This window comes from Phacochoerus africanus, chromosome 14 (assembly GCF_016906955.1).
Source record: "Phacochoerus africanus isolate WHEZ1 chromosome 14, ROS_Pafr_v1, whole genome shotgun sequence".
NCBI lineage: Eukaryota > Metazoa > Chordata > Mammalia > Artiodactyla > Suidae > Phacochoerus > Phacochoerus africanus.
In genome coordinates, this window is record NC_062557.1 from 52,968,712 (window position 1) to 52,994,404 (window position 25,693).

The following is a 25,693-nucleotide window of genomic DNA, read 5'->3' on the forward strand; positions in this document are numbered from 1 at the left end:
TCGGAGGGGAACTGTGAGGGACTGCAAAACCCTTCTCCAGGTCCTGGTTCCTCCCTTGGGAGCTGTGGGTTCCACAGGTGAGTTCTCTGGGAACAGTGGTACCTGGGCGAGTGGCGGGGGCTGCTCAGGCTCTGACTCTTGCGGCGGGTGTAGAGGGAACGAGCGGCTCCAGGGACCCCTGCCCCTTCACTCCCTAGCGCCCGGCGACTGGTATCCCATTAGCCGGGAAAGAGCAGGTCCTATATTTGACCGCAAGGTGGCGCTGGGATTCCGGCAGGCCGGGCACCTCGGTTACCTGGACAACCCCGCCCAAGCCACGGGCGTGGGTCTGTCTGGTGTGTCTGTCCGGTAACCAGCTCCAGCCCCGCGGCCGCTGCCGCCCCCAGGCCGCGGCGTGTGCCGACTGCTCCGTGGGGTCCGCCCGAGGTTCGGGTCCCGCCGGCAAGAGGCCTTCCGAGGACTGGGGCCCGGGTCCTCCTCCCACCCCGCGCAAGTAGGTCCGCGTTTTTAACGAGCTCCCAGGGGACACCGAAGGTGCTGGTCCAAGATCGCTCTTTGAAGGAGCGCGGCGTGGGGAAGCCTTTCCCGCCGAGAGCTGTGCCCTTTTCCGAATTGCACTGCCTACTCTCATTCAGTTCAGGATCTGATGGAAGCAAGGCAAGGGGGCGCGCTCCCCTTGCAAAAGGACTGCACTGCGGGGTGAGCGCCGGCCGCGCCCCTGCTGAGGGATCGGTTTCTGCTGAGTGAGTAAGGCGGCTGTCATGCTGAGGGAAGACACGCGTTGCGTGGTACGTAACGAGCAGTGAGCTTTCCGAGTGCTGGGGACACCCTTCCACTCCCTGCATTTTTAGCTCCTTATTCCACCAGACAGCCTCGGGTCCTGGTATTGTCCCGTTTAACAGATGGGACACTGGACCACAGAGAAGTTAGAGAAACTTGTGCGAGGTTATAGGAACCCATATAAATCCTGTCATGAACAACAAGATTATATATAAATCTTGTCTCCAACCAAGCCATGCAGGCTGGCTTCCCAGGCCCTTCTCGTAATTCTATGTACAGTCCCATTTGTAATACCCCATTGGGTCAAGTCAAAGAGTGAGGCCCAGAGTGGATTCAGTCAAGAACAAGTGTTTTCATGATTTAAAAAGAGTTGTGTTCTTACACATGCTGTGAAGAAGTTCCCCGGGGTTTTATTTGTAATTCAGGAATCCAGGGGTTGCCAGTTGTGGTGCAGCGGAAATAAATCTGACTAGAATTCATGAGGATGCAGGTTTGATCCCTGGCCTCGTTCAGTGGGACGGGCATCCAGCGTTGCCGTGAGTTGTGGTGTAGGTCGCAGATGCACTTCACATGCTGCGTTGCTGTGGCTGCAGTGCAGGCCGGCAGCTGTAGCTGGGGTTCAGTCCCTAGCTTGGGAACTTCCATGTGCTGCAGGTGCAGCCCTAAAAAGACAAAAAAAAAAAAAAAAAAAGCAGAATTCTCGTGCTGCAATTGATTTCAACAAATGTTTATGGAGCACTTTCATGGGCCAGCTCAGAGTTGCACACTGGAGCTACAAAGTGGAATTAGTCCAAGTTCGTCCCTACAGGAAACTCATTGTCTAAGAAGAGAAATAAAAGGAGATCAACGACCCCAAGACCCCAGAAAAGCGCTCCCTGGACCGGCAGCACTTGGCGTTTCTGTGCTGTGGGAAGAGGAGAAGCCTGGGGTCAGGGAAGGCCTGGGCTGAGGTCACCCTTGACTGAGGTTGGAGGAGTGTTCAAATCAGCTCCACGCAGCAGCGGGAGAACTTGAGGGAGGGCTGGAGGTGGAAGGCCCCTGACCCGTGGTCTGGAGCTCTGGGAGCCAGGTCCGGGTGGCTGGCCTGAGAGGCATTCAGAGAGATGCCTGGGGGGCGCTGGCGTTGAGCTGAGTGTGTTTCGGACACGGGAAGCCGGGGAGTTGGCGCGGGCTCCTGCCTCCCTGTCTGCTCTCCATCCTCTTGCTTCTTCACGTCTTTATTAGTTCCTTCGTCGGCTCCCCAGTCATCTTCCTCTCCTCCCTGTGTCTCAGCCTCCCGTCTTTCTGCACTGTCACCACCCTCTCAGGCCACCTTGCTCCCTCCCTCCCACACCCTCAGCCCGCCCTTTGGAAGCCTGACTGCCTTCTACAGGGTGAGATTTCTATAGACCCAACACCCAGATGCTGGAGGCCTAGTTGCAGACTCTGTTTACCTTCCCTGGTGGCTGTCGGGCGTCTGGGCCCTACCCGGCCTGGCTGACCTCCCTTTCTCGCTCTTGCTCACATTCCTCTTCCACGAGGCCTTTGAAACTGACCCCTTAGGGTCCTTTTACAGGTGGTCTTTGTGAAGCCCTAAGACCCACCAAAGCCCGTGTTGTCCAGATGTCCTGCCTGCATCCCTGGGCAGAACTGTTTTCCAGACACCAAACCCTCGTGTTTATTTATTCATTTGTTCCTTCAGTCACTCATTCATCCCCTCAAGCCTTTTTCAAATATTTATCCAGCTTTCCCCTCCTGCTGACCTCTGTGCGGGGCGCTTGGCGAGCTCTCCGCCAGGTCAGCAAGACCTGGGAGCACGTGGTCTAGGACGTGGAGGCGGCCGTGTCCACAGACAGGCCTGAGCCAGTGTCTGCGGGCACGGTGGGCTGCGGCAGCGGGGGGCACCAGCCTAGGAGCGGCCCCTCCTGACCCTGCTGGGGGAACGGGAGGTCTTTGTGGGTAACCCTTGGACGGTTTCTGGAAAGCTCGGTAGAAGTTCTCCAGGTAGACACGGGGGGAAGGGCCCGAGCTGGGGCCCAGAGGCCTGCACCAGCCGCCTGGGGGAGCCTGCTGTGGTTCATGCGGAGAATTAGTTGTGGCGTTGGTTGGTCTTACCTGGGTTAGAGGGGCGTGGAGGCAAGTGGGAAGTTGTCAGGATGGGCGAGGTTGTTTATTTGGTGCCCGAAAAGGACATGTGGACTGAGAGGGAGAAGTGGCGATTGCAGAAGAGCTGCCTGAGTCATCAGGCTTCCGTGAGGGCAGAGGTCCCAGGCCTGAGCGCAGAGAAGTCTGGACTGCTGAGCCCAGGCTCCTGGCAGCCCCAGCCCCAGGCCGCCAGCCACGGATGGATCCTTCCACCTGCCTGAAGCCAGCCTATGCAGTGTACCTGAGCATTAACCGGTGTCGTGATGGGAGGTGGCAAAGTGTGAGTGAGTGTGTGCGTGTGAGTGTAAGGGGCCGGCCTCTGAACAAGGGGCGAAGGAAGGAGTGGCAGTTTATGTTTAACCGGGACATCTGCCTCTGTCTCCATGTAATGTTATCTTCCTCTAGTGCCCTAACCCCAGGGTGGTTGCTCAAAGCAAAACGTTTTATTTGAGAAAGAAAAGGAAAGAGGAGTTCCCCGGTGGCGCAGTGGGTTAAGGACCTAGCGTTAGTACAGCAGGGTTCAGTCCCTGGCCTGGGAACTTCCACATGCCCTGGGTGTGGCCAAAACCAAAAAGTCTCCCAAAGAAGCACAATAAATGGTGGGGCCCAATGAAATCCATAGGAACTTAAGAACAATGAGAATATTAACCTTTTTAACCTTCCTTCCTGGGGTGCCTCTTAAGCCTAAGATGTCACACCTCGAACTGGACCAACCAGCCCCACAGAGCCAGCAGCTGACCCTCTTGAACCACAGGACAAGCAGTCTGGCGGCTCGCGAATGTTCTTGGGGCCAGAGCCTCACCCGGTAGCAGGTATGTACACTGAAGATCTCTTTAGCTTCTGTTGAAATTTTTCAATTTCAATTTTCAGTAATACATATGTTTACTTAGTTCAAAAAGTCAGAAATTACCAAAAGGAGAGGGAGACGTTCCCTCGCTGTTCCATCACTGTCTCACCCCCTTCCCAGCTCGTCACTGTTCACGAGTGGTTTGGTGTCTCTTCCCAGTTGCTTTAAGCACAAGTAACCCAATTGGACGTAAATGCCATCTCCCCCCCGCCCTTTTGCTTTTTAGGGCCGTACCTGCGGCACATGGAAGTTCCCTGGCGAGGGGCAGAATCCCAGTTTCAGCTGCCGGCCTACACCCCAGCCACAGCAATGCAGGATCTGAGCTGCGTCCTCAGCTCAGATCACGGCTCAGCTCACGGCAATGCCGGATTCTTAACCCACTGAGCGAGGGCAGGGATCGAACCCGCGTCCTCATGGACACTAGTCAGATTCGTTTTTGCTGCACCACGATGGGAACTCCCCATTCCCCCACTTTCCACACACAAGTCAATACCCTGTGTTCCACATCTTGCCTTTCCCCTTTGGCCGTTGGTTTGCGGATCCTTCCCTGTTCTTTTTACAGCTGCATGATATTCCCTGCGTCTTAAGTTATACAACCAGCCCCCACCTGATTGGCAGGTGTGATTTGCCCAGGCCTTTAAGGGGCATGATGCAGTTATGTTACAATTGTGACATGTGTCAGTGCCCAAACATTCAGATACATTTCTAGAGTGGGAATTGCTGGTCGAAGTGGACATTTTGGTGAATAATGTCAAATTTCCCTTCCTAGGAGCTTTGTCAGTATACACTCCTACCAGCCTCCCCTGCTGCTCTGAGCCTTGGCAGCAGAGTGGGCTTTGAACCCTTTCAGGTTTGGAGAGTTCCCGTTGTGGCTCAGCAGGTCAAGAACCTGACACAGTGTCCGTGAGGATGCAGGTTCAGTCCCTGGCCTCGCTCAGTGGGTTAAGGATCCAGTGTTGACCGTGGCTGTGGCGTAGGCTAGTCACTGTAGCTCCGATTCGACCCCTGGCCCAGGGGTCACAGGTGCAGCCATGTAAAAAAAAAAAAGGAAGAAAAGAAAGAAAAGAAACTTTCAGGGTTTGACAAGCTGCTAGGTAAAAAATGGTATGCCAGCAGAATTTTCATTTGCATTTCTTTCACAAGTGTGGCTAAGTAAATAATTTAAGAGCCATTGGCATTTATGTTTTTGGACTGATTTTTTTCATTTAGAGTGAATTATCCTTTGAGTTCCCTTGTGGTGCAGCAGGTTAAGGATCCAGCATTGCCCCTGCTGTAGTTCAGGTTGCAGCTGTGGCACAGGCTCCATTCCTGCCTTGGAACTTCCGCATGCCACGCGCGCAGCCAAAAAGATAAATGAATTATCCTAAAAGTCTAAGCTCAGCGCTTTCCACATGCGTTTGCAATCCGTCTGGAATCTTTGAGAAAATATATACCTTTATTTAAAAAATAGCTTTTGACATTCTTTGAAAATAAAAGAAGCATGGTCTACACGTCACCACAGAACAACAATCTAGAAACACTACAGGTATTTTGAAATTAACTTTTGGCAAACACAACAGAATCCAACAAGACTAAAATCAGGGCCCCAGAAATTCATGACACGGGTTCAAAGCAGCCTAGCTGTGGTTAAACCTGACTCACTAGAGGCTTCGTAAATGTTCCATCGTAATTTGTGTAATAAATGCTTACCCCCCCCCAGCCCACCTGTATCTCCCCCAATCGGATCTGTGCTCTTCTTTAGTCGGAAAAAGAGCATAAAGAAGCCCGCAGGTGCTCTCAGTCAGCTGCCCCCGTGACCCAGTGTCGCCTGCGGTGTGGGTGCCCTTCGCTAATGGTCCGCAAGTGACCCGCACCGCAGGCTTTTAGGAACGAGGTCAAAGTCAGACAGACGGCAGGCTTTGCGGAGAGAGGCTCGGCCCGTGCAGGGCCCAATGGCTGGCACACCTGGGCTTCCAACACCCACCTCTTTGAGAGAGTGGCTTGAGGGATTTGCTGTTTTTAACCCTAAAATTAAGATGTCGGCCCCCTGACTTAATGGGCCTTAATAAGGAGGAAATAGCTGCTCCTGAAAGGCTTGCTGCCCAGACAGGCCCCAACCAGAGGTTCTTCTAGTGTCCTCAGCAGGGATCCCCAGCACAGGCGGGGTCCCCAGGTGAAATGACAGTAGCGTACCTGTCGGGCACAGCTGCCTTCCTCCCCACCCTCCTCGCCCAGCCCAGCCGGGGAATCCACCTCGGAAACTGGCCCGGCTGGCATGGCCTCTAATGAGTGCTTGGTCCCTGGGAGGAGGAGGACCTGGGCTGGCAGGGAGGCAGGAGCCCCCAGGGGTTCACCACCTGCATAGTTCTTGGCTGACGCAGGTCCTGGCCACCAGGCTTCCTCTGCCCTCCCGCCCTCTGGGCCGTCCTTGAAACCCCCTGGGAGGCTTGGGGAGCCCTTGGGCTCTGTTAGGTGGGCCGTTCTGCTGGCCTCTGTCAGCAAACCCCCGACTCCTGGTGTGGCCTCAGCCCCCCTTTGCTGTTCCTTCCCCCAGGGCTGCCCGCCACCCCTGAGGTCAGCTTCCCCCTCAGGGAAGACCTTCCAGGCTGGTGATTGGGGGTAGGGGGGTGCCCGCTGGCCCGGCGCTGAGGATCACGGAGGGGGGCTGAGATTCTCGGTCCCATGCCACCTTTTCTGTCTGGCCCTGGGAGGGAGCCAGAGGACTGGGGCTGTGGGGGTGGATTCTGACCTGGAGGGGTCCTGCCATTGCGCCCCCATCCAGCAAGATGTGCCAGCAGAAGTTCCTTGTCCCCCACACGGAACCCCACCTGGCCTCAGGGAGGTCACCTGGCAGATAAGGACCCCTCCTCCCGGCCACCGAGCCCACCTGCCCGCCTGGCTGGTTCCAGCACAGAGAGCGCGGAGAGCATCTGCCGAGGGGCCGCTGCCGCCCTTGCTTCTCGGCAGAGGCGCCCGTCACACATCCCTCCCTGGCCTGGAACCTGGACTTTCCATTTCAGCCCAGAGCCCAGGCTTAGCCCAGCTCTGGCCTCAGATATCCTGCCTCCCTGTCCTGCCTGAGCTGCCCCGCGCCCAAGGGTAGATGCCAGTGGGCCTCCCACCTGCCACGGCCATGGCCAGCGCGGCCTCTGAACGGGCTCGGCGGCCCCTGCAGGTGCCCCCTCTCACACCTGCTTCCTCACTAGAAGCACCCAGGGCAGGATGGCGGCCACCACGGCCACCACAGCGATGAGGGTGATGAGCAGCAGGGCCCGGGAGCGGCAGCAGAAGGACCGGGTGGAACTGGGCGCCGGGGAGGCCTCCGAGAGCTCGGCCAGGCTGCGCCGCGGCAGGACGCTGTCCTGCTCCCCCAGGGGCATCCCGTGGCGGCTGATGACGAAGATCTGCGGCTCCCGGGGCAGCCCGGGCGGCAGGTCCACGGGCAGCTGGCCGCTCTGGCTCGGGGACGGCCCCCAGGCAGGCGGGGAGGTGGCCGGGGGGGTGGCGTGGCCCAGGGTGGCCGGTGGCGGCCCGGGGGGCAGGCCCACGGGCACGGCCAGGGTCTGGGAGCTCTTGTCCAGCTTGGAGGGCCAGCGGGAGCTCTTCTTGCTGAGGAAGGTGACGTAGCGGCAGACGGGGCAGACGATGGTCCTCTGGACCTGCCCGTCCACGCGGGTGGACAGGAGGTACTTGACCAGGCAGTCATGGCAGAACACGTGGCCGCAGCTCAGCGTGCGCCCGGCGCCCTCCAGGTCGCGGAGCCTCTCGTAGCACACCGGGCACTCGCTGCCCGAGCTGTCCTTGCTCTCCCCCTCGGACATGGCGCTCGGAGCCCGGGGCCGCAGCTGTGGCGGGAAGGGCCGGGCATCAGCGCCGCTTCCTCCTCTGCCGGCTCCCGGCCCCTCCCGGACTCCCTCTGCGCCTCTGCTTCCCCGGCCGCCTTTTCCTCCTGTCTCCCTCCGCGGCTCCTCAGTGCCCGCGGAAGGGACCGGGACCCTTAGGAGGAGGGCGGGGGCGCCTCTGGAAGGGGGTTAGGGGACTCCAGAAGGAGGCGTGTGGAGCAGGAGGAAGGCGTGGCCTGCCTGATCTGTCACCTCAAGCACATCACACAAGGCGAGGTCCCCACCTCCCCTCTTCCTGGGTGGGTGCCCGAAGCGGAGGCAGGAGGACCCATTGCCCAGGGCCAGATGCTCCCCCGGCCTCAATCCACTGTGGGGCTGTGCCCAGAGGAGCTGTGTTCCAGAAAAGCCTTTGTGCTGCTCTGTCTCCCGCTCAGGGGTTGGCTGACCCCTGGATTGTACCCAGCCCCGGGATCACTATTCCTCTGCACTAAGTGGGGCTGTGAAGCAGTGACAGACAGGTTTTTTTTTAAGGCTGCACCCAGGGCATATGGAGGTTCCCAGGCTAGAGGTCTAATGAGAGCTACAGCTGCCGGCCTACACCACAGCCACAGCCACGCCAGATCCGAGCCACATCTGCGACCCACACCACAGTTCATGGCAACACCGGATCCTTAACCCACTGAGCAAGGCCAGGGATCGAACCCACAATCTCATGGTTCCTAGTCGGATTCGTTAACCACTGCGCCACGATGAGAACTTCAGCAGTGACGGTTTTGAAAATAAAACTCATGGAGTTCCACAGCAGTTAAGGATCTGGCGTTGTCACTGCGTGGCTTGGGTTCGACCCCTGGCCCCGGAACTTCTGCGGGTGTGGCCAAAAAACGAAAACCAAACACTCAGAACTTACGCGTCCAGGTGCCCGCCGGCCCGCCGTGCCGTCAAGTCAGGGAGCCATGAGTTCATTCCGCCGCCCACCACGGCTCGGTCATTCCTCAGATTCTTCTCAGAGGCCCGCCCGAGACAGCGAGAGGACTTCTGATTAACCTCTGCGAAGGCAGATTGTCATCCCTGGAGGATGTGTCTGAAATTTTTGAAATAGCCAAAGAGAAAGCAAGTGAGTGCCAGGCACAGGCCACTCGGGGTCAAAGCTGGGGAGTTTCTGCAAAGTAGCGGGTGGGTTTCACACCATCTGAGAGCTCAGGAGAGGCCCGCGGGTGCGTGTGCCCAGCAGTGGTGGCTGTTGGGTCAAACGCAGTTTCCCAAGGTGGTGATCAGAGGGGACCCCCTGTTTGGGTACACGATGCTCCGAGTGCCGTCGCTGAGCCTGGCATCCCTAGTCTGTGCTGCGGAGTCTGAGCTCGCCCAGCGCAGCCTCTCTAGAGGAGCCGTGGTCGCCTGTCATTGATCCATTCTTCCCTCAGGGAGTAGACAGAGGACCCCTGGACCCCCGACACCTGCACGTCTGCGGCAGCCCCAGACCCCAGAGGTGACCTGGTGGGAACAAGTTTAGTTAATTGGAAGGACAAACTAGAGTTGGTTCAATCACAAATCTTTTGGAATCGCGCCCCCTTCCTGGCTTGGTTCCAAGTCCATTTTGCCCGGATGAAATGTCCCATATGCGGGGGGCGGGGGGGGGGGGGGTCCGCTGGTGCTCCAGGGTTAGCGCTTGGCGCTTTCGCCTCGCGGTGTGGGTTCATCAAGCTGCTACACACCGTGGCCGAAAAAGGGATTAAAAAAAAAACCAAAAGGAAAATGTCCCATAACCAAGAAAGAGCAAAGATGTGTAGAGGAGGGGCAGGGGGTTTTGAGGTGGTGAGTGTGGCCTCCGGGTTGGGGGAGGGGCTTCAAGTCCTTGACGTGTCGTGACTGTCTGAATCCCCCATCCGAGCCTGTTTCCCGTCTCTAAGGTGGGCTCGACAGCAGCAGACCTCCTTTCCTCTCGGAGCTGTCCAGAGTATTAAGCGAGCCAATGTGCGGGAGGCGCCCGGCCCAGAGAAGTGCTCGGCGAACTGTGGGGGCCTCGTTAAGGCCGGCCGAGTCCTTTCCCCTCCTGGCATCTGCCCTCCCTGCCCTCCCTGCCCTCCCCTGATGTTCCCTGTGATGGCGATGACCCAAAATACCACCCCCCTGGCAGAGGGCAGCACCCCTCGGATTAGAATAACTGCGCAAGAGGACAATAGATCAGGTAAGTGATGCATAATGGATAATTAAGATGGCAGTTCCAGTCTTTCTCAGTCATTTTTCATTTCATTACACACTTGCCAGTGTCTAAACCAAACTGGGGTCATTCTCGGGATGACCTTGAATTTCTTGAGCCAACCAACTGCTAACAGTGTCCCCCGAAGGTCACAACTCCCCACAGACGCGTGCCGGCAATTCCTTCCTCCCATCCATCCATCCGTCCATTTATCCAGTTATTCAACACATACTCGTTGAGCACCTGTTGCATACTAAATACTGAGCTGTGCATTGGGGATCAGTGGTAATCAGACCCCTTCATGAAGCGTCAGAGCCTAGTGGACATTTAAAAAATTTCTTGGTGAAAAAGATTTTTTTTTTTTTTAAAGAAGGCATGATGATTAATAGCTGAGGTTGTTTGGGTAACTGAGAAGTAGGTATCAGGACAGGCAGAAGTCAAGCAGATGAGAGAATACTCGAGGCAAAATGGACTTGAGGTCACTCGGTAAAGTCTCGCTTTATAAGGGGGCAGACCCAGGTCCAGAGATGAGGAAGTGACTTGTCTGAGGTCACCTGGGAAGGGGAGGGACAGAGAGACGGCAGAGAGAGACTGCTTGATTTTTCCTAGCTGGTCTGGAAAACACGAGAATCCGTCGATAGACCGGGTGAGTCGATATTAGCTCCTTGGCACAAGCAGGGGAGCTGGGAGGAGCACCACGACTTCTCATTCGAGTTTGTGGAAAAATTACAAGGACGCAGGAATGCAAGAGACATCCCAGGTCCCACTGATGGCCCCTCCGTGCAGTCCCTTCCTCCTGTGCTTTGGGAAAGGTGTGCCCCTCATGCCCAGACAGTGCCACCCACCCTCCGTCCCCGCCTTCCACCTCCCTTTCTCAACTTCCCTCTGCGTGTCTCTCCCTCTCCCTTCATTCCTTTGCATTCTCCATCCTCAAGTTCCTCTTAGGGGCCTGACTCTGTCTTGAGTCCTGGAGCAGGAGAGAGGGCAGCAGAAGAAGTGCAAGGGGCAGGCTCTGGGAGTTCCCTGGTGGTGCAGTGGGTTCCCACGTTGTCACTGCAGTAGCTTGGCTCGGGTTTGATGCGTGGCCCAGGAACTTTCCCATGTTGCAGGTGTGGCCAAAAAACAAAGAAAGGAACACGCTCTGGTTTGGGCACAAACCAGCTAAATAGCAGTGCAAGACAGTCTATGCCAAAGGCACCCTGGTTGGTGCCTGAGGAAATGGGAGAGGAGGGCTGGAAAGACGTCCTAGATGAGATGGGACCAGTGTGGAGCTAATAATAAATAATTATAACAGCGACTATTTATTGAGCACTAATTATGTGCTTGGCATTTTGCGTCCCTTCCTCATTTATTCATGACCACTCTGGGAGGTAGATATTATCTCTGTGTTACAGGTGAGGGAACCGAGGCTTAAGTAGCTTGTTCAGAGTCACGCTGCTGGTACAGGCAGACCCAGGATTCGAGGCCAAGTCAGCCTGGCTGTGCAGCTATGCTGTGAGCCACCGCCTCTAGCCAGGGTTCGGATTTGCATCCATGGACGGCCTTCCAGCCCTTGATGGAAAGAGTGAATGAAGAGTCTAGCAAAATAGGAGGTCCCCGCCCTCACACCTCTACAGAGACACTGGTTTAACAAACAGCCGGGGGTGCCAGCACCTCATAAGAGCTCTAGAATCCAGTTGTAGAGGCTAAATAGGTCCAGCTTTTCACGCATCAATTGTACCTCTGTAAAGAGTTGTTTTTTTTAAAGGAATAGATGAGGAAGCACGGATATAAAAGTGACTTCCCAAACATCCCTAGTCGGGGTGGCTAAACAGGGCTGCCACTCCAGCCCCCCGGAGGCAGGGGTTGGATCTGGGCTGGCCTGGGGGAGCCGACCCCCTGAACCCCAGTGCCTGGCTTCACCCACAGCAGCAGCCCACTGTGAGAACTGGTGGGGGGTGTCACCCGCCCAGGCAACCCCTGACCCCTCCACTTTGTGACGGTGAGCCTTGGGACACTCCTAGGTACCTGTTTCCCTCCTGGGTCCCCAAGGCAAGACTTTATAGCTTCAGCCTGACCGTTCCCGTACTGGAGACACCACACACAGACTCCCACACCCAGCATCATGCCCGTCAGGGCAGGACCCTGCCAAGCTCCTTCCCCACCCCCAGCCCAGCCCCCAGACTCACCTTGGCTGGGACCAGGGCCAGCAGCATCCGCCTGTCCGCCCGGGGCCTCCGCGGAGCAGGTCTGAGCCACCAGAGGTGCTGGGCGGGTGGTACGTCTTCCCGCGGCTGTCACTGATTTCCTAATGACGGAGCAGGCCTGGAGGACAGCGCCAGGAAGTGAATGTCACCCAACCCGTTTGAGGCTGGGAGGCTCTTGGCGTTGCCCAGGGGTTTGGCCCCTGCTGGAGTCAGCTGATGGCGGTGAGGATGCTGGAGAGGAGGGGCCCCCGGCCTGGGGAGGAGCCCACGGATGGGTCTCACAATGGGGGCAGTGACCCAGGACCCCTCTGACTGAGGCTCCCCAGCCGTGGGTCACCCCATGACGAGAAAGCCATGTTCACAGGCCTTCCAGCCTCCTGGACCCGTTTCAGTGATCCTTAACCTCCCCCGGCCGCCGCGCACAGGCTGAAGGGGTAAGACCGAGTCAGGAAGGCTCAGGTGTTTGGGCGACGTGCTTTCGTACTCTTGTCCTTCATCCCGCCCCCCAAGGGGCTGCAGGCTCCCAAAGACCAAACACCTCTGGGTTAAGGGAGGCAGGGGAAACCAATGAAGTTGAAATATGCGTCTGCATGGCGGTCCCTGATGTCACGTGCAATAGAAGGACGTCCCAGAACCGTCGTATGAACCTCGTTATGGAAATGCTAGTATATGATCATATTTATGGTGGAAAGATCTGGAAGAATTCACATCCAACCTGATAGCTGTTATCTCTGGAGGGACTTTCTGACTTAGACGTTCCTATGCTACTTGAATGTGTGTTTCTTTCGTGGTCAGAAAAGAATAAGACAGGAGCAGAGCTCCCTGGTGGCTCAGCAGGTCTGGCTCTGGTTACTGCTGTGGCGTGGGTTCGCTCCCTGGCCCCAGGGACTTCTGCCTGTCGCAGGCATGGCCAAAAAAAAAAAAAAAAGATAGTGCAGGAGCTAAACTGAGGGGGCCACCCAAAGATGGCCCCTCCCTCGCCCAGGGGGCTGGGGGGTGGTCAGGGCAGTGCTCCCCGCCTCCTTGCCCACACAGTGCCAGGTGTCGTGAAGGCCTCATGTTCTTTCCCCAGGAGCTGACTGAGGCAGTCCCCGGTCTATTAGCAGAAATGCAGATGCCAGGTAGATTTGTATTTCAGGTAAACACAACAGGCTTTTTTGTTTGTTTGTTTGTTTGAATGCAAGTGTGCTCAGTGCAATCTTTGGGACCTACTCATGGGTAAGTGGGATCAACTGTATGGTGACAGAAGCTAGACTTTTTTTATTGTTTTGGTCTTTTTAGGGCTGCACCCACAGCACATAGGAGTTCCCAGGCTAGGGGTTGAATCGGAGCTATAGCTGCCGGCCAGCACCACAGCCACAGCAGCACCAGATCCGAGCTGCATCTGTCAGCTACATCACAGCTCATGGCAATGATGGATGCTTAACCCACTGAGCAAGGCCAGGGATTGAACCTTCGTCCTCACGGATGCTAGTCAGATTCGTTTCCGCCGAACTACAACAGGAATTCCCTGGAAGCTAGAGTTTTGGTGATAACCAGGCTGCAGTGTGTACAGAAGTAGAAATAGGATGTTGGACACATGAAACTTAGGTTACAAACCAGTGTTACCTTGATAAATTTAAAAAAAATTAATACTTGGGATCTATTATACTAATAAATTAGCCATTGTTTACCTAAAACTCAAAATTTACTGGCCATCCTCTTTCACTTTGCACCTCTAGTCCCAGCGGGCTGTCCAACTTTCTCTCCTTTTGTCACACCTCCAGGGACCCCTTCAGCAGTGTGGCTTCTGACTCTACCAGGGCTTCCTGGGAGGGGTCCCTGAAAAGGAGTCCCACCCACTCAGCGTCAGTGCTCTGTGTGTCCCCTGCGGAGGGAACTGAGCCGGGCCAGGCTGTCCTTACACTCTGTCTATTGTGATGTGATGATGGGGTAACATTTGAAGTTCTCGTGGCCCCCAAGTCTTTTCCATTGGTCCTGCCATGAAGCTGGACTTTGAAGGTTATGCTGAATATGTAAGTATGTGTTATCAGAGTCTGTCACAGTTTTGCATTCCAAAATAAGAATTCCACTTTAGGAGTTCCCATCGTGGCGTGGTGGAAATTAATCCGGCTAGGCACGATGAGGTTGCGGGTTCGATCCTTGGCCTTGCTCAATGGGTTAAGGATCCGGTGTTGCCGTGAGCTGTGGTGTAGGTCGCAGATGTGGCTTGGACCTGGCGTTGCTGTGGCTCTGGCGTAGTCTGGGGGCTACAGCTCTGATTAGACCCCTAGTCTGGGAACCTCCATATGCCATGGGTGCAGCCCTAAAAAGACACACACACACACACAAAAAGAATCATATATCCGTATGTATATGCATATGTACGTACACACAACTTACTTGAGAGTCAGCATATCAGCTGGGAAACCGTGCCTTTGTTTATCGGGTCGTCTCTAGCCATCTAGCAGGGTCCTAACATGGTATGACATAGAGCTGTGTTTTTGGACGTAGGGTTTTTCTAGCCACGTCCACAGCCTGCAGAAGTTTCCGGGCCAGGGATTAAACCCATGCCACAGCAGTACCTGAGCCACAGCAGTGACAACACTGGATCCTTAACCTGATGAGCCACCAGGGAACTCCTGGACTGTTAAGTTCTGACAGGCAGAGGGGAACTGGTGGTCAGGAAAGCTTGAGAGCACAAGTATATTAGCCAGAAGGACCCACCCTATAGGATTTGACAGCAGGGAGTTTAGGGAAATTGAGATCAATGCAAGAGCACTCACAAGGGCTCTTAGTGTGTTGATATAAAGAGAAAGTGCATGTACCTTTGGGTAAGGCAGACGCGGGATCCGAGCCGCGTCTGCGACCTACACCACAGCTCATGGCAACGCCGGATCCTTAACCCACTGAGCAAGGGCAAGGATCGAACCCACATCCCTTCGTTCCTCTGTTACTTCATCTGAAAAATGGAGGTGACATTACCTCCTCTATAGGACTGTGATGATTAAAAGAATGGATGCATAGTGTGCCCGAACTTACTGAAAGGGAGAAAATATTTGCAAATAATATGACCAATAAAGGATTAATATCCAACACATATAAACAGCCCCTACACTTCCACTTCAAAAAACAAACAACCTGATTTAAAAAAAAATGGACAGAAGGAGTTCTGTGGTGTCTCAGCGGGTTAAGAACTGGACACAGTGTCCATGAGGATGCAGGTTCAATCCCTGGCCTTGCTCATTGGGTTAAGGATCTGGCGTTGCTGCAAGCTGCGGTGTAGGTTGCAGGTGTGGCTTGGCTCTGGTGTTGCTGTGGCTGTGATGTAGGCTGGCAGCTGCAGCTCCGACTCAACCCCTAACCTAGGAGCTTCCATAAGCCACAGGTGAAGCTGTAAAAAAAAAAAAGAGATTGCCGGTGGCCAACAGACATATGATGAAAAGATGCTCCATGTCATTAATCATCAAGGAAATGCAAGGTGATATCTCAAGCTGCAGCGTGAGTCACAGATCTGACTCGGATCTGGTGTCGCTGTGGTCGTGGCGTAAGCCAGTAGCTGTGATGATGCTGGATCCTTAACCCGCTGAGCCACAAGGGAACTCCCAGGGCTCTGTGATTTTTTTTTCATGCCCCCCTCTTTTTTCTCCTGGCTAGAATGCCTTTCAACCTCATCACCTCCCCACTGGCATCTCTGTCTTTTAAGACCTTGAAGGAGGGGATCCTAAGTCATCTCTGGCCTGGTATCTATCAACAGGGCTCAGGAGATCAGTGTCTGTTAAATCAACACATCTACCTTCTCAAGCCTAGCTCCTGTGTGTGTGTGAAGTCTGGGCGATGTGGTCATCCCACTTTATTCTAAACACCTTCGGAATCTGCACCAAAATTCCCTCTTCAGAGTCATAATGGACTGAGAATCTCGGGTCTGGCTGGAGGCAGAAGGATGAACCCGCCCCCCAGGTTAGAGCCGTAGCCACTGTACACGGATGTTGCTTTTGCACAAGCACGGTCTTGGGCAGGTTCTCCAGGAGGTGAGTCTGGGAAAGGGCGGGGGGGATGGGCAGGGGAGAGGGAGGGACTCTGGAGGAATCTGGGGCTTTTCAAGGAGGAATCCCCAGGGGACTACTTAATCTAGTGGCTTTCTGTCCCGATAATTTTTGCCGCATCAAAGTACCGCATGTGCCACTGTGTACTTGATGTTTTTCCTAAACAGGAATAAAAGAGAAAAGGAAACGGAGCCGCATTTTACACATAAATATTTACTCGCACTTCATTCTGAGCATCCATACTGTGAAACCACAAGCCTAATGTTCTAATTATATTTTTTAATAAACAGCAAAATGATGACATACTGTTGAGTGAAAAAAACGGGTTCTCTTGGGTACCACGAGGACGCCGTGGCTTGCGCGGACCTTAGCACCTGCAGATTTGAGACGTGTGGTGAAGGATGACGACCTGGGGAGCCACAGAGGCTTGGGATCCGGAGGGGAAAGAGGCCGCTTCAGGCCTTTTCAAGGCTGAGACTGGCTTTCCGTGCTTGAAAGCCCATTGGACGGGAAGGCCACTGAGTGGGTTCCACCAAAGGGACCCTGAGAAAAGGGGCGATAGCTTGGGCTTGAGGGTGGAACTGGCGAGGACGGCCGCGGACCCGAGGGTGCGGGCTGCGGGAGGAGGCCGAGGGTGGCAGGGGTGGGGCACCGGGCCTGCAGGAAGTCTGAGTAATGCCTCAAGCCCGCGGAGGGGCGTGGGCTGCGTCCCTGCCACTCGCCCGGTCCTCCGCGCGTGCTCCCGCCCCCAGTCCCTCCACCATCCTCATAAAATCCCCCACTGCAGGTGCAGAGCTGCCGTGGGACGGGTGGGGGAGGGAAGCTGAAGAAGTGGGAAGCCCAGGGCTTTCTTCCCCGGGTGGCATGTGGAAGGGAAACCTCTCTCCACCCCTCGGCGGTGATGGCAGCTGCAGGAGGAAGAGTGCTTGAAATGAGCCTTCGATGGGGGACTTTTCTGCGTCTTCACTCTTCATCCCCGTACTGACAGCCTCCCTGACAGCCGAGAGTCCTCTTGAGGCAGGTAAGGCCAGGGTCAGAGACAGAGTCAGGAGTCAAAACCAAAAAGGAACATACACTGTATATATTTTTTCTGATTATAAAAAAATGGCTCTCCTGGAGTTCCCTGGTGGCCCAAGGGGTTAGGGGTTTGGTATTTTCACCACTGTGGCTCAGGTCACTGCTGTGGCATGGGTTCAGTCCCTGGCACAGGAACTTCTGTATGCATGTGGGCCCACAAAAATGGCACTACTGTTGAAAAAAATACGTGGAAATTTCAGGAGTTCCCGTCGTGGCGCAGTGGTTAACGAATCCGACTAGGAACCATGAGGTTGCGGGTTCGGTCCCTGCCCTTGCTCAGTGGGTTAACGATCCAGCGTTGCCGTGAGCTGTGGTGTAGGTCGCAGACGTGGCTTGGATCTTGTGTTGCTGTGGCTCTGGTGTAGGCTAGTGGCTACAACTCCGATTTGACCCCTAGCCTGGGAACCTCCATATGCCGCAGGAGCGGCCCAAGAAATAGCAAAAAAGACAAAAAAAAAAAAAGTGGAAATTTCATAAGAGCATATGTGAAAAAGTAAAAGCTTAAGTAAGCTCTATACCAACTCTGCAGATAACTATTATAAAAATATGAATATTTTCGTATTTATTCTACCATCCCCTGTGTGTGTACATATATATGTACACACACTAAAAATAATTATATATTATATAATGTATGTAATTATAATTTGTAATTATTTTAAAATAAGTGGGATCACACTAAGTACTTTTAGGACCTTATTTTTTTCAGTTGTTATCTTATGATCCTCAATAAATTTTCTTTTACATGTTTTTTTTTTTTGCTGGCCCATGGCATATGGAGTTCCTTGACCTATGCCACTGTGGCAACCCAGGATCCTTAACCCACTGTGCCCTCAGGGACTGAACCTGTGTCCCAGTGCTCCAGAGATGCTGCTGTCCCATTTTGCCACAGTGGGAATTCTTTTATACACTCTTTTTTTTTTTTTTGTCTTTTTGCCATTTCCTGGGCCGCTCCTGTGGCATATGGAGGTTCCCAGGCCAGGGGTCGAATCGGAGCTGTAGCCACTGGCCTACGCCAGAGCCACAGCAACTCAGGATCCGAGCCACGTCTGCGACCTACACCACAGCTCACGGCAACACCGGATCGTTAACCCACTGAGCAAGGGCAGGGATCGAACCCACAACCTCATGGTTCTTAGTCGGATTCGTTAACCACTGCGCCACGACAGGAACTCCTATACCCTCATTTTTTAATGGATATAGTCATTTATTTAATTGATCTATTGATATTTAAGTTGTTTCCTATTGTCCCCTATCATAAAAACCTTCTGCAGTGTGGGTGTTTTTTTTTGCAAAATCTTAGTCTTATTTCCTTTGTTGACCCTAAAAATAAACAGCCAGTTAGTTATTTTGCCAGCAAAAAAAATTTTTTTTTTCCCTCGGAGGAAAGAGCAGAGGAACTGCCATCTGGGGCAAGCAAGTACAACAAAAACTATAGCCAAATCCAACAAAGAGCAATATTGCTTTATAGAGCAAAAGGGAGCAGTTGGGAAGGGTTATTTTGAAGAAAGTCCATTGGGGGAAAAGGACTGTCAGGATGGTGGGCACTTCCCATTGGCTGGGCCAGTTGCTAGGCGATGAGAATTCTTCCTCCTTGAGGGGTCTGTAATTGATGTGGCTTGGTAGTGCCTGAGGGCTCCCCCTCCTGGTCTCCCAACTTCACTTTATTTATTTGTTTGTTTATTTGTTTATTTTGCTTTTTTTTAGGGCCACACTCGTGGCATATGGAAGTTCCCAAACTAGGGGTCTAATCAGAGCTACAACTGCCAGCCTACACCACAGCCACAGCCACGCAGGATCCCAGCGGCATCTATGACCTACTCCACTGCCCACGGCAACACTGGATCCTTAACCCACTGAGCGAAGCCAGGGATCGAACCCGAAACCTCATGGTTCCTAGTCGGATTCGTTAACCACTGTGCCACGACGGGAACTCCCCAACTTCACTTTAAATGAGGTTTCCTTTATTCTGTTTCATACTTGAATGATAAGAAATGGACTTGATGAGTCTAAGTATAATATCATTTAAATAAAGATATGGTAAAAATGGTCAGATTTCCTTTCCTAAGTACTGTACCAATTTGGACTCCCTCCAGCAGCGTACGAAACTGCCTCTCCTCACTCTCACTCACCTGGCCTGGGTATTATAATCTTCACCACCGCCGCCACTGCCTCCCCTTTGCACCCCAATGACCCTTCAAATCTCTCCTCTCTGTCAGCGCTGTCAGTACCCGAGCCCTAGATGCCATCAGCAACTTGTTTGGGATCCTGAAAGAGCCTTTTAACTCCCTTTCCCGATCCTCTCTCCTCTCCTCACCCTGCCCCCCCCCCCCGATCTGTTCTCCAAGAAATGTCTTTTTAAAAAATGTGCATTAGTTGATTTTTGCTCCTGGTTATGACCCAGTGGCTTGCATCAGACTAAGATTCCTCTGGAGAACATGTGAAAATGACATCTGCCCCCTCCCCCCCAGGGTTTTGACGGCTGAGGGAATAGCCAGAGCGGGCAGAACTTAGGTAAAACAGGCTCCTTTGCAGAAAGAAAACACTTGGAAGTGAGGTGGGTGGTCTCCACTGCTCCCCTTAAGGAAATTCCTTAAGTCTTTTGCTGATTTGCTTGGGAGGCATTGAGGCTGAGCGGAAAATGGTGGCCTAAGATTTGACATTATCGCAAGGCTCAAAAACTGGAGTTCGGGCTGACAAGAAATACATCCGTGTGCATGTAGGGGTCAGACTTAAATCTTTGTGCCTTGGTTGTAACACTAAGGGCCTGGGCTCAACACTTACTTTGATGTTCATGAAAAGAGGAACTGCCTTTTGAAGTCTCAGGCTTCACACCCCTAACGAAATGAGTTCAGGAGGTCAAGGGACTAAGCAAACATGAGATACTACATTATTGTCATTTAGAGAGTAAGGAGTTATCTGAACCAGTGACCGAAAGAGTGAAGGGTGGAGTTCCCGTCGTGGCGCAGTGGTTAACGAATCTGACTAGGAACCATGAGGTTGCGGGTTCGGTCCCTGCCCTTGCTCAGTGGGTTAACGATCCGGCGTTGCCGTGAGCTGTGGTGTAGGTTGCAGACGCGGCTCGGATCCCGCGTTGCTGTGGCTCTGGCGTAGGCGAGGGGCTACAGCTCCGATTCGACCCCTAGCCTGAGACCTCCATATGCCGAGGGAGCGGCCCAAAGAAATAGCAAAAAGACAAAAGAAAAAGAAAAAAGAAATAGTGAAGGGTGAACGTTGAAGGCTGAAGAAGAAAGAGAAATAAACCGGGCTGGGAAGAACTACAGAAATCCCAAGAGGAGGCTCAGCCTCTGTGGACAAGTGAGGATGCCTGGCGTAGACACCTGTTTTGCATAGTCATGACCAGCAGGTGGCGCTCTAAAAGCAGTCTGGTTGCTCTCCAGACTTCCAGCGTGGAGATTTTGCTTGCACACCTACTGAGGCACCAGGAGCCTCTGGCCCTAAATTTTTTGCCTCCGTGCTTCCTCCAGAGGCGAAATATGCAAGATCTAGAGCCCTGTGGGGTTTTTTCTATGCTTGCTTTGCCTCTGGGCGGCTGTACTGCACCATCCATTCAATTCAATAGAGACTAGAGACTCAAACTTTGAAGAGCAAATGGATCATCTGATTCTCCCCTAAAAATGCAAGTTTGGATTTAGCAGGACTGGGGTGGCACATGAGGTTCTGGTTTTTTTTTTTTTTTGGTCTTTTTGCCATTTCTTGGGCCGCTCCCGCGGCATATGGAGGTTCCCAGGCTAGGGGTCCAATCGGAGCTATAGCCCGCAGCCTACGCCAGAGCCACAGCAACGCATGATCCGAGCCGCGTCTGCAACCTACACCACAGCTCACAGCAACGCCGGATCGTTAACCCACTGAGCAAGGGCAGGTACCGAACCCACAACCTCATGGTTCCTAGTCGGATTTGTTAACCACTGCGCCACGATGGGAACTCCTTTTTTTCTTTTTAGTTAGGGCCGCACCCACAGCAAATGGATGTTCCCAGGCTAGGGGCTGAATCAGGGCTGCAGCCGCCAGCCTACGCCTCAGCCACAGCAACATCAGATCTGAGCCTCATCTGCGACCTACACCACAGATCAGGGCAATGCCGGATCCTTAACCCACTGAGAGAGGCCAGGGATGGAACCTGCAACCTCATGGTTCCTAGTCGGATTCGTTTCCACTGCGCCACAACGGGAACTCCAGGTCTGTATTTCTAACAATGTTTCCTGGTGATGATCCACACTCAGTAGTTGCAGGAGTTCCCGTTGTGGTGCAGTGGTTAACGAATCCAACTAGGAACCATGAGGTTGTGGGTTCGATCCCTGGCCTTGCTCAGTGGGTTAAGGATCCGGCGTTGCCGTGAGCTGTGGTGTAGGTTGCAGACGTGGCTCGGATCCCGCGTTGCTGTGGCTCTGGTGTAGGCCAGTGGCTACAGCTCCGATTGGACCCCTAGCCTGGGAACCTCCATATGCCACAGGAGTGGCCCAAGAAATGGCAAAAAGACAAAAAAAAAAATTCCAAAACTTAGAACAGGGTGACTACAAGGTCCCTTCTCTATGCAACATAGGAGGTGGGAGAGTTTACAGCTTCCTGAGCAAAATCCCTCTGAAACGTCTGCAAGTTAAAGTTGGGCCAGTTGTGTGACTTCTTTGGGTCTCAGTTTCTTCATCAGTAAAATGGGAATAGTAACAGCCTTTATTTAGAGAATTATTTGAGGGTTAAAGCAGGGTATTGTAAGTAAAACCCTTAGCACGGTGCCTGGTGCCTTGTGAGCCTCAGCAGGGCTTGGGGGTTACACTAAGTATTGAGGCGGGCATCCCTGATGGGTTGGTAAGTTGGAAGGAGCAAGAGATGAGGGGCGATCCTTAAGAAGGTGTCATCGGAGTTCCCATCGTGGCGCAGTGGTTAACGAATCCGACTAGGAACCATGAGGTTGCGGGTTCGGTCCCTGCCCTTGCTCAGTGGGTTAACGATCCGGCGTTGCCGTGAGCTGTGGTGTAGGTCGCAGATGCGGCTCAGATCCCTTGTTGCTATGGCTCTGGTGTAGGCTGCTGGCTACAGCTCCGATTCGACCCCTAGCCTGGGAACCTTCATATGCTGCTGGAGCGGCCCAAGAAATGGCAAAAAGACAAAAAAAAAAAAAAAGAAGGTGTCATCTTAGGGAGTTCCTGTTGTGGCTCGGGGGTTAAGAACCTGACACTGTCTCTGTCAGGATGTGGGTTCAATCCCTAACCCCACTCGGTGGGTTAAGGGTCCGGCATTGTTGAAAGCTGCAGCATAGGTTGCTGATGCGACTCAGATCCGGTGTTACCGTGGTCATGGCCGTGGCGTAGCCTGGCAGCTGCAGCTCCCATTCGACCCCTAGCTGGAGAACTTCCATGTGCTGCAGGTGTGGCTGTCAAGAGAAAAAAAAGTACCATCTCAGCTATCAAGATATCTATCATCTGAAAAAAAGGGCACCAAGGAGCTGAGGACAGCCAGCCAGAAGAAGGGCAGGTCTCCCGATCGGGTGGCAAACCTAGGGCTGTCTCTGAGGGCGACTGAAGTGTGCCGTAGGCTGAGCTGGCTTCCCTCTGGGCATGGGGGCGGGGTGGGAAGCTGGACTTCCAGGCAGCTCGAGCTGTGGCTTTCAGCATACTACCCACGTCACATCTTTAGGGGTTTTAGGGGGTGTGAGAGAAGCTAAGAGGAGCCAAGAATCACCCTGGCCCCACCTGGCGACAGCCTGCAAAACCTCAGTGCCATTGCTATGGCAACCTCAGCCCAGCTGCCTGAGTTTACCTAAATGCTTTAAACTGGGCAGTGTTTCCATAGCATCTCAAAGGTCCATGGACATTGATGGACTAACTTCCAGGGCTCTGCTGGCTGCTCCTGGGGATACAGGGTCAAATCCATGCAGCCCTTCCCCCCCTGGGTGACCTTGGGGAGCTAAACATCACCATGGGAAGGAATCATCAGTGAAGAGCTACAGTGGCAAGTGTTAGCAACGGTGCTTCTTAGTGACTTAGTGGTGGGACTTGGGGACGCATGAGACTTACAGCTCCTGTGGGGGCCAGAGGTGTTCGGGGGAGCGGGGGGAACTCTCCAGACTAGGGTGGTCTGGTCTGACAAAGACTTAAGGAGGGGGTCAGATTTGGAGACTGGACACCACGAACCACGAAAGGGACTGATCGGATGCAGATGGAGCCAGTTACACGTGCTCTCATTTAAGCCCAAACAAGGCAGTGACGGTCAGTACTGACCTTGGCTACTCTGTGTGGAGAGGAAAGTGAGACGCAGAGATGCATAGCCACCCGTTCAAGGCCCGGTTTCTAGAAGTGGTAGGTGGAGGCTGTCTGATTTAAGTTCATTCTCTTCAGTGCCATTTAGACAACAGGCTAAATGTCTATTTCGTGGGATGTTTGTGATGCTTAAGCAGGACAATGATTGTGAAAGTGTTTTGTAAACCGTGAGATGATCTTCTCGGGGTTTGAGTTTCCTTTTATCTCCTGCCCTTAATGTGTGAAAGCTCATCCCCCTCAGTTCGGGGCCAGGGGGCTTCATGCGTGTAGTGGAAAAGGGGAAGCTTGAAGGCCTGGCTCAAGAGTTAAGGCTTGGATTTCGTTTTTTCCTTCCCCAGCCCTGAACTCTTGCTTAACAACAGCTGAGCGATGCGGCTGGCAGGGTTGCTTCACTTCTAGAAGGCTGGCCCCAGCCTTCCTGGCTTGAACCCACTTCCGGTCCTTGTGCCTCTTTTGTCAGAAGGTGATTCTCATGCTTCCTGTTGACTCTGTTTCAGCTGCTTCAGCTCCGGCCCCCGTGCGCTGCTGCGGATCTGATCAGCGAAGCCTGGGACACAGGACCAGGTACCCTGGGATGAGGAGGGAGTTAGGGATCCGCTTGGACAAGGTCAGGCTCAGGTGAGGTCACTGGGGGGCTCCTGGGGGTCTGGGGTCCTTCTCTGAGCATGTGGTGGGGGGACCGTCAAAGGCTGAGGTTAGTTCGTGAAGTTGGCTGTGTCTTTAGGGGATGGCTTTGGTGGCTTCCTGAAACCACACTGTCCCCCTAAGGTCCTGTACCTTGATTTGGTCGTGTTTTACCTGGGCTGCCCAGGTGGCATTTTGGGGGGGTGGCAGGGAGAGCTCCTTGGGTTCAGGCTGGCTTATCTGGGGCTGAGACAAAGCTGGTGTGTGTGATGCTTGAAATGGCGCCGAACTAAATTGGGGCTTTATTGTTGTTGTTTTCTTTTTAGGGCCACACCTGCGGCACATGGAGTTTCCCAGGCTAGGGGTCCAATGGGAGCTGCAGCTGCCAGCCTACACCACAGGCACAGCCACGCCAGATCCGAGCCGTGTCTGTGACCCACCCTGCAGCTTGTGGCACTGAGGGATACTCAACCCACTGAGCGAGGCCAGGGATTGAACCCTCATCCTCACTGACACTTAACCCACTGAGCCACAACGGGAACTCCCAAGTAAGGGCTTGTGATTAAGTCTGGCTCTTTATCTTTCGGGCGGGTCACTTCCCTCTGAACCTGTTTTTTGGTCTACACCGTGGCTAAATGTCTATTTTGTGGGATGTTTGTGATGCTTAAGCAGGACAATGATTGTGAAAGTGTTTTGTAAACTGTAAGATGATCTTCTCGGGGTTTGAGTTTCCTTTTATTTCATTTTCTAAAGGAAACTAGGCATTTTTTTTCCTGACAGTGATAGTGGGTAAAAATCCACACAATGCAGAGGAGGGGAAGAGTTTTTCACAACTTCAGCCACAAAGATTTCTATTGACACTTGGTGTGTAGACTTCTGGGTTGTGATAAAATCTATGTAACATAAAAATGACCGTTTTTGGAGTTCCCGCTGTGGCTCAGCTGTAACGAACCTGACTAGCATCCATGAGGACACAGATTTGGGTAAATTATGATTGTACCCATGAAACAATAATTCCCCATTCTCCCCACCCTCGGCTCCTGGCAACCCCCCTTCAATCTGGGTCAGTCTACCTCATATACGTGGAATCATACAGTATTTGTCCTTTGATGACTGGCCCATTTCCTGTAGCCTGTATCCATGCTGTATCATGGGTTCCGAATTTCCTTCCTTTTTTGGGCTGAATAATATTGCTTCTTGGAGTCTCCGGTGGCCTAGTGGTTAAGGATTCGGTGTTGTCACTGCTGTGGCTTGGATTCAGTCCCTGGCCCAGGAACTTCCACGTGCTCTGGGTGAGGCCATAAAAAAATATATTGCATTGTCTGGGGAGTTCCCATCGTGGCTCAGTGGAAAAGAATCTGACTAGCACCCATGAGGACGCGGATTTGATCGCTGGCCTTGTTCAGTGGGTTAAGATCTGGCGTTGCTCTTGCTGTGGTGTAGGTTGATAGTTACAGCTCTGATTCAGCGCCTCACCTGGGAACCTCCATGTGCCATGGGTGTGGCCCTAAAATGACAAAAAGACAAAACCCCCAAAATATCTATCTCTATGCTGCATTGTCTGCATACCCCACGTTTTGTGTATCCATCATCTGTCGATAAATAGGAGGGATGTTTCCACCTCCTGGGTATCATGAATAATGCTGCTGGGAATAGGAGTGTACAGGTATCTGAGTCCTTGCTTTTAATTCTTTTGAGGCAATACTCGCAAGTGGATTTGCTGGCATATATGGC

At 53.5% G+C, this 25,693-nt stretch overlaps 2 protein-coding genes and 1 long non-coding RNA gene across 4 annotated transcripts in view; 2 read left to right on the forward strand and 1 right to left on the reverse strand.

The window, feature by feature from the left end:
* The first annotated feature begins 12 nt into the window (after positions 1-12).
* Positions 13-15,966, forward strand: LOC125114904 (uncharacterized). Its single transcript, XR_007131938.1, has 4 exons — positions 13-788; positions 3,588-3,716; positions 8,488-9,757; positions 15,692-15,966. It is a non-coding gene; the product is annotated as an uncharacterized LOC125114904 (long non-coding RNA).
* Positions 5,201-8,582, reverse strand: RNF222 (ring finger protein 222). The gene is made up of 2 exons (XM_047758537.1): positions 8,480-8,582; positions 5,201-7,575 (listed from the first exon to the last, which is right to left on the reverse strand). The coding sequence occupies exon 2, from the start codon at positions 7,549-7,551 to the stop codon at positions 6,916-6,918; it is 636 nt and encodes a 211-aa protein (XP_047614493.1). The 5' UTR covers positions 7,552-7,575; positions 8,480-8,582; the 3' UTR covers positions 5,201-6,915.
* Positions 15,967-16,807: 841 nt separating the features above from the next.
* Positions 16,808-25,693, forward strand: part of NDEL1 (nudE neurodevelopment protein 1 like 1) — an 81,259-nt gene continuing 72,373 nt past the window's right edge. The window contains exons 1-2 of one of the 2 annotated variants that reach the window (XM_047758527.1): positions 16,808-17,001; positions 23,833-23,953. The gene's annotated coding sequence lies outside the window, so the exon portion shown is untranslated. Of the gene's footprint in view, positions 17,002-23,822; positions 23,954-25,693 lie in introns of those variants that run through there. The other variant, XM_047758528.1, reaches the window with a different exon arrangement.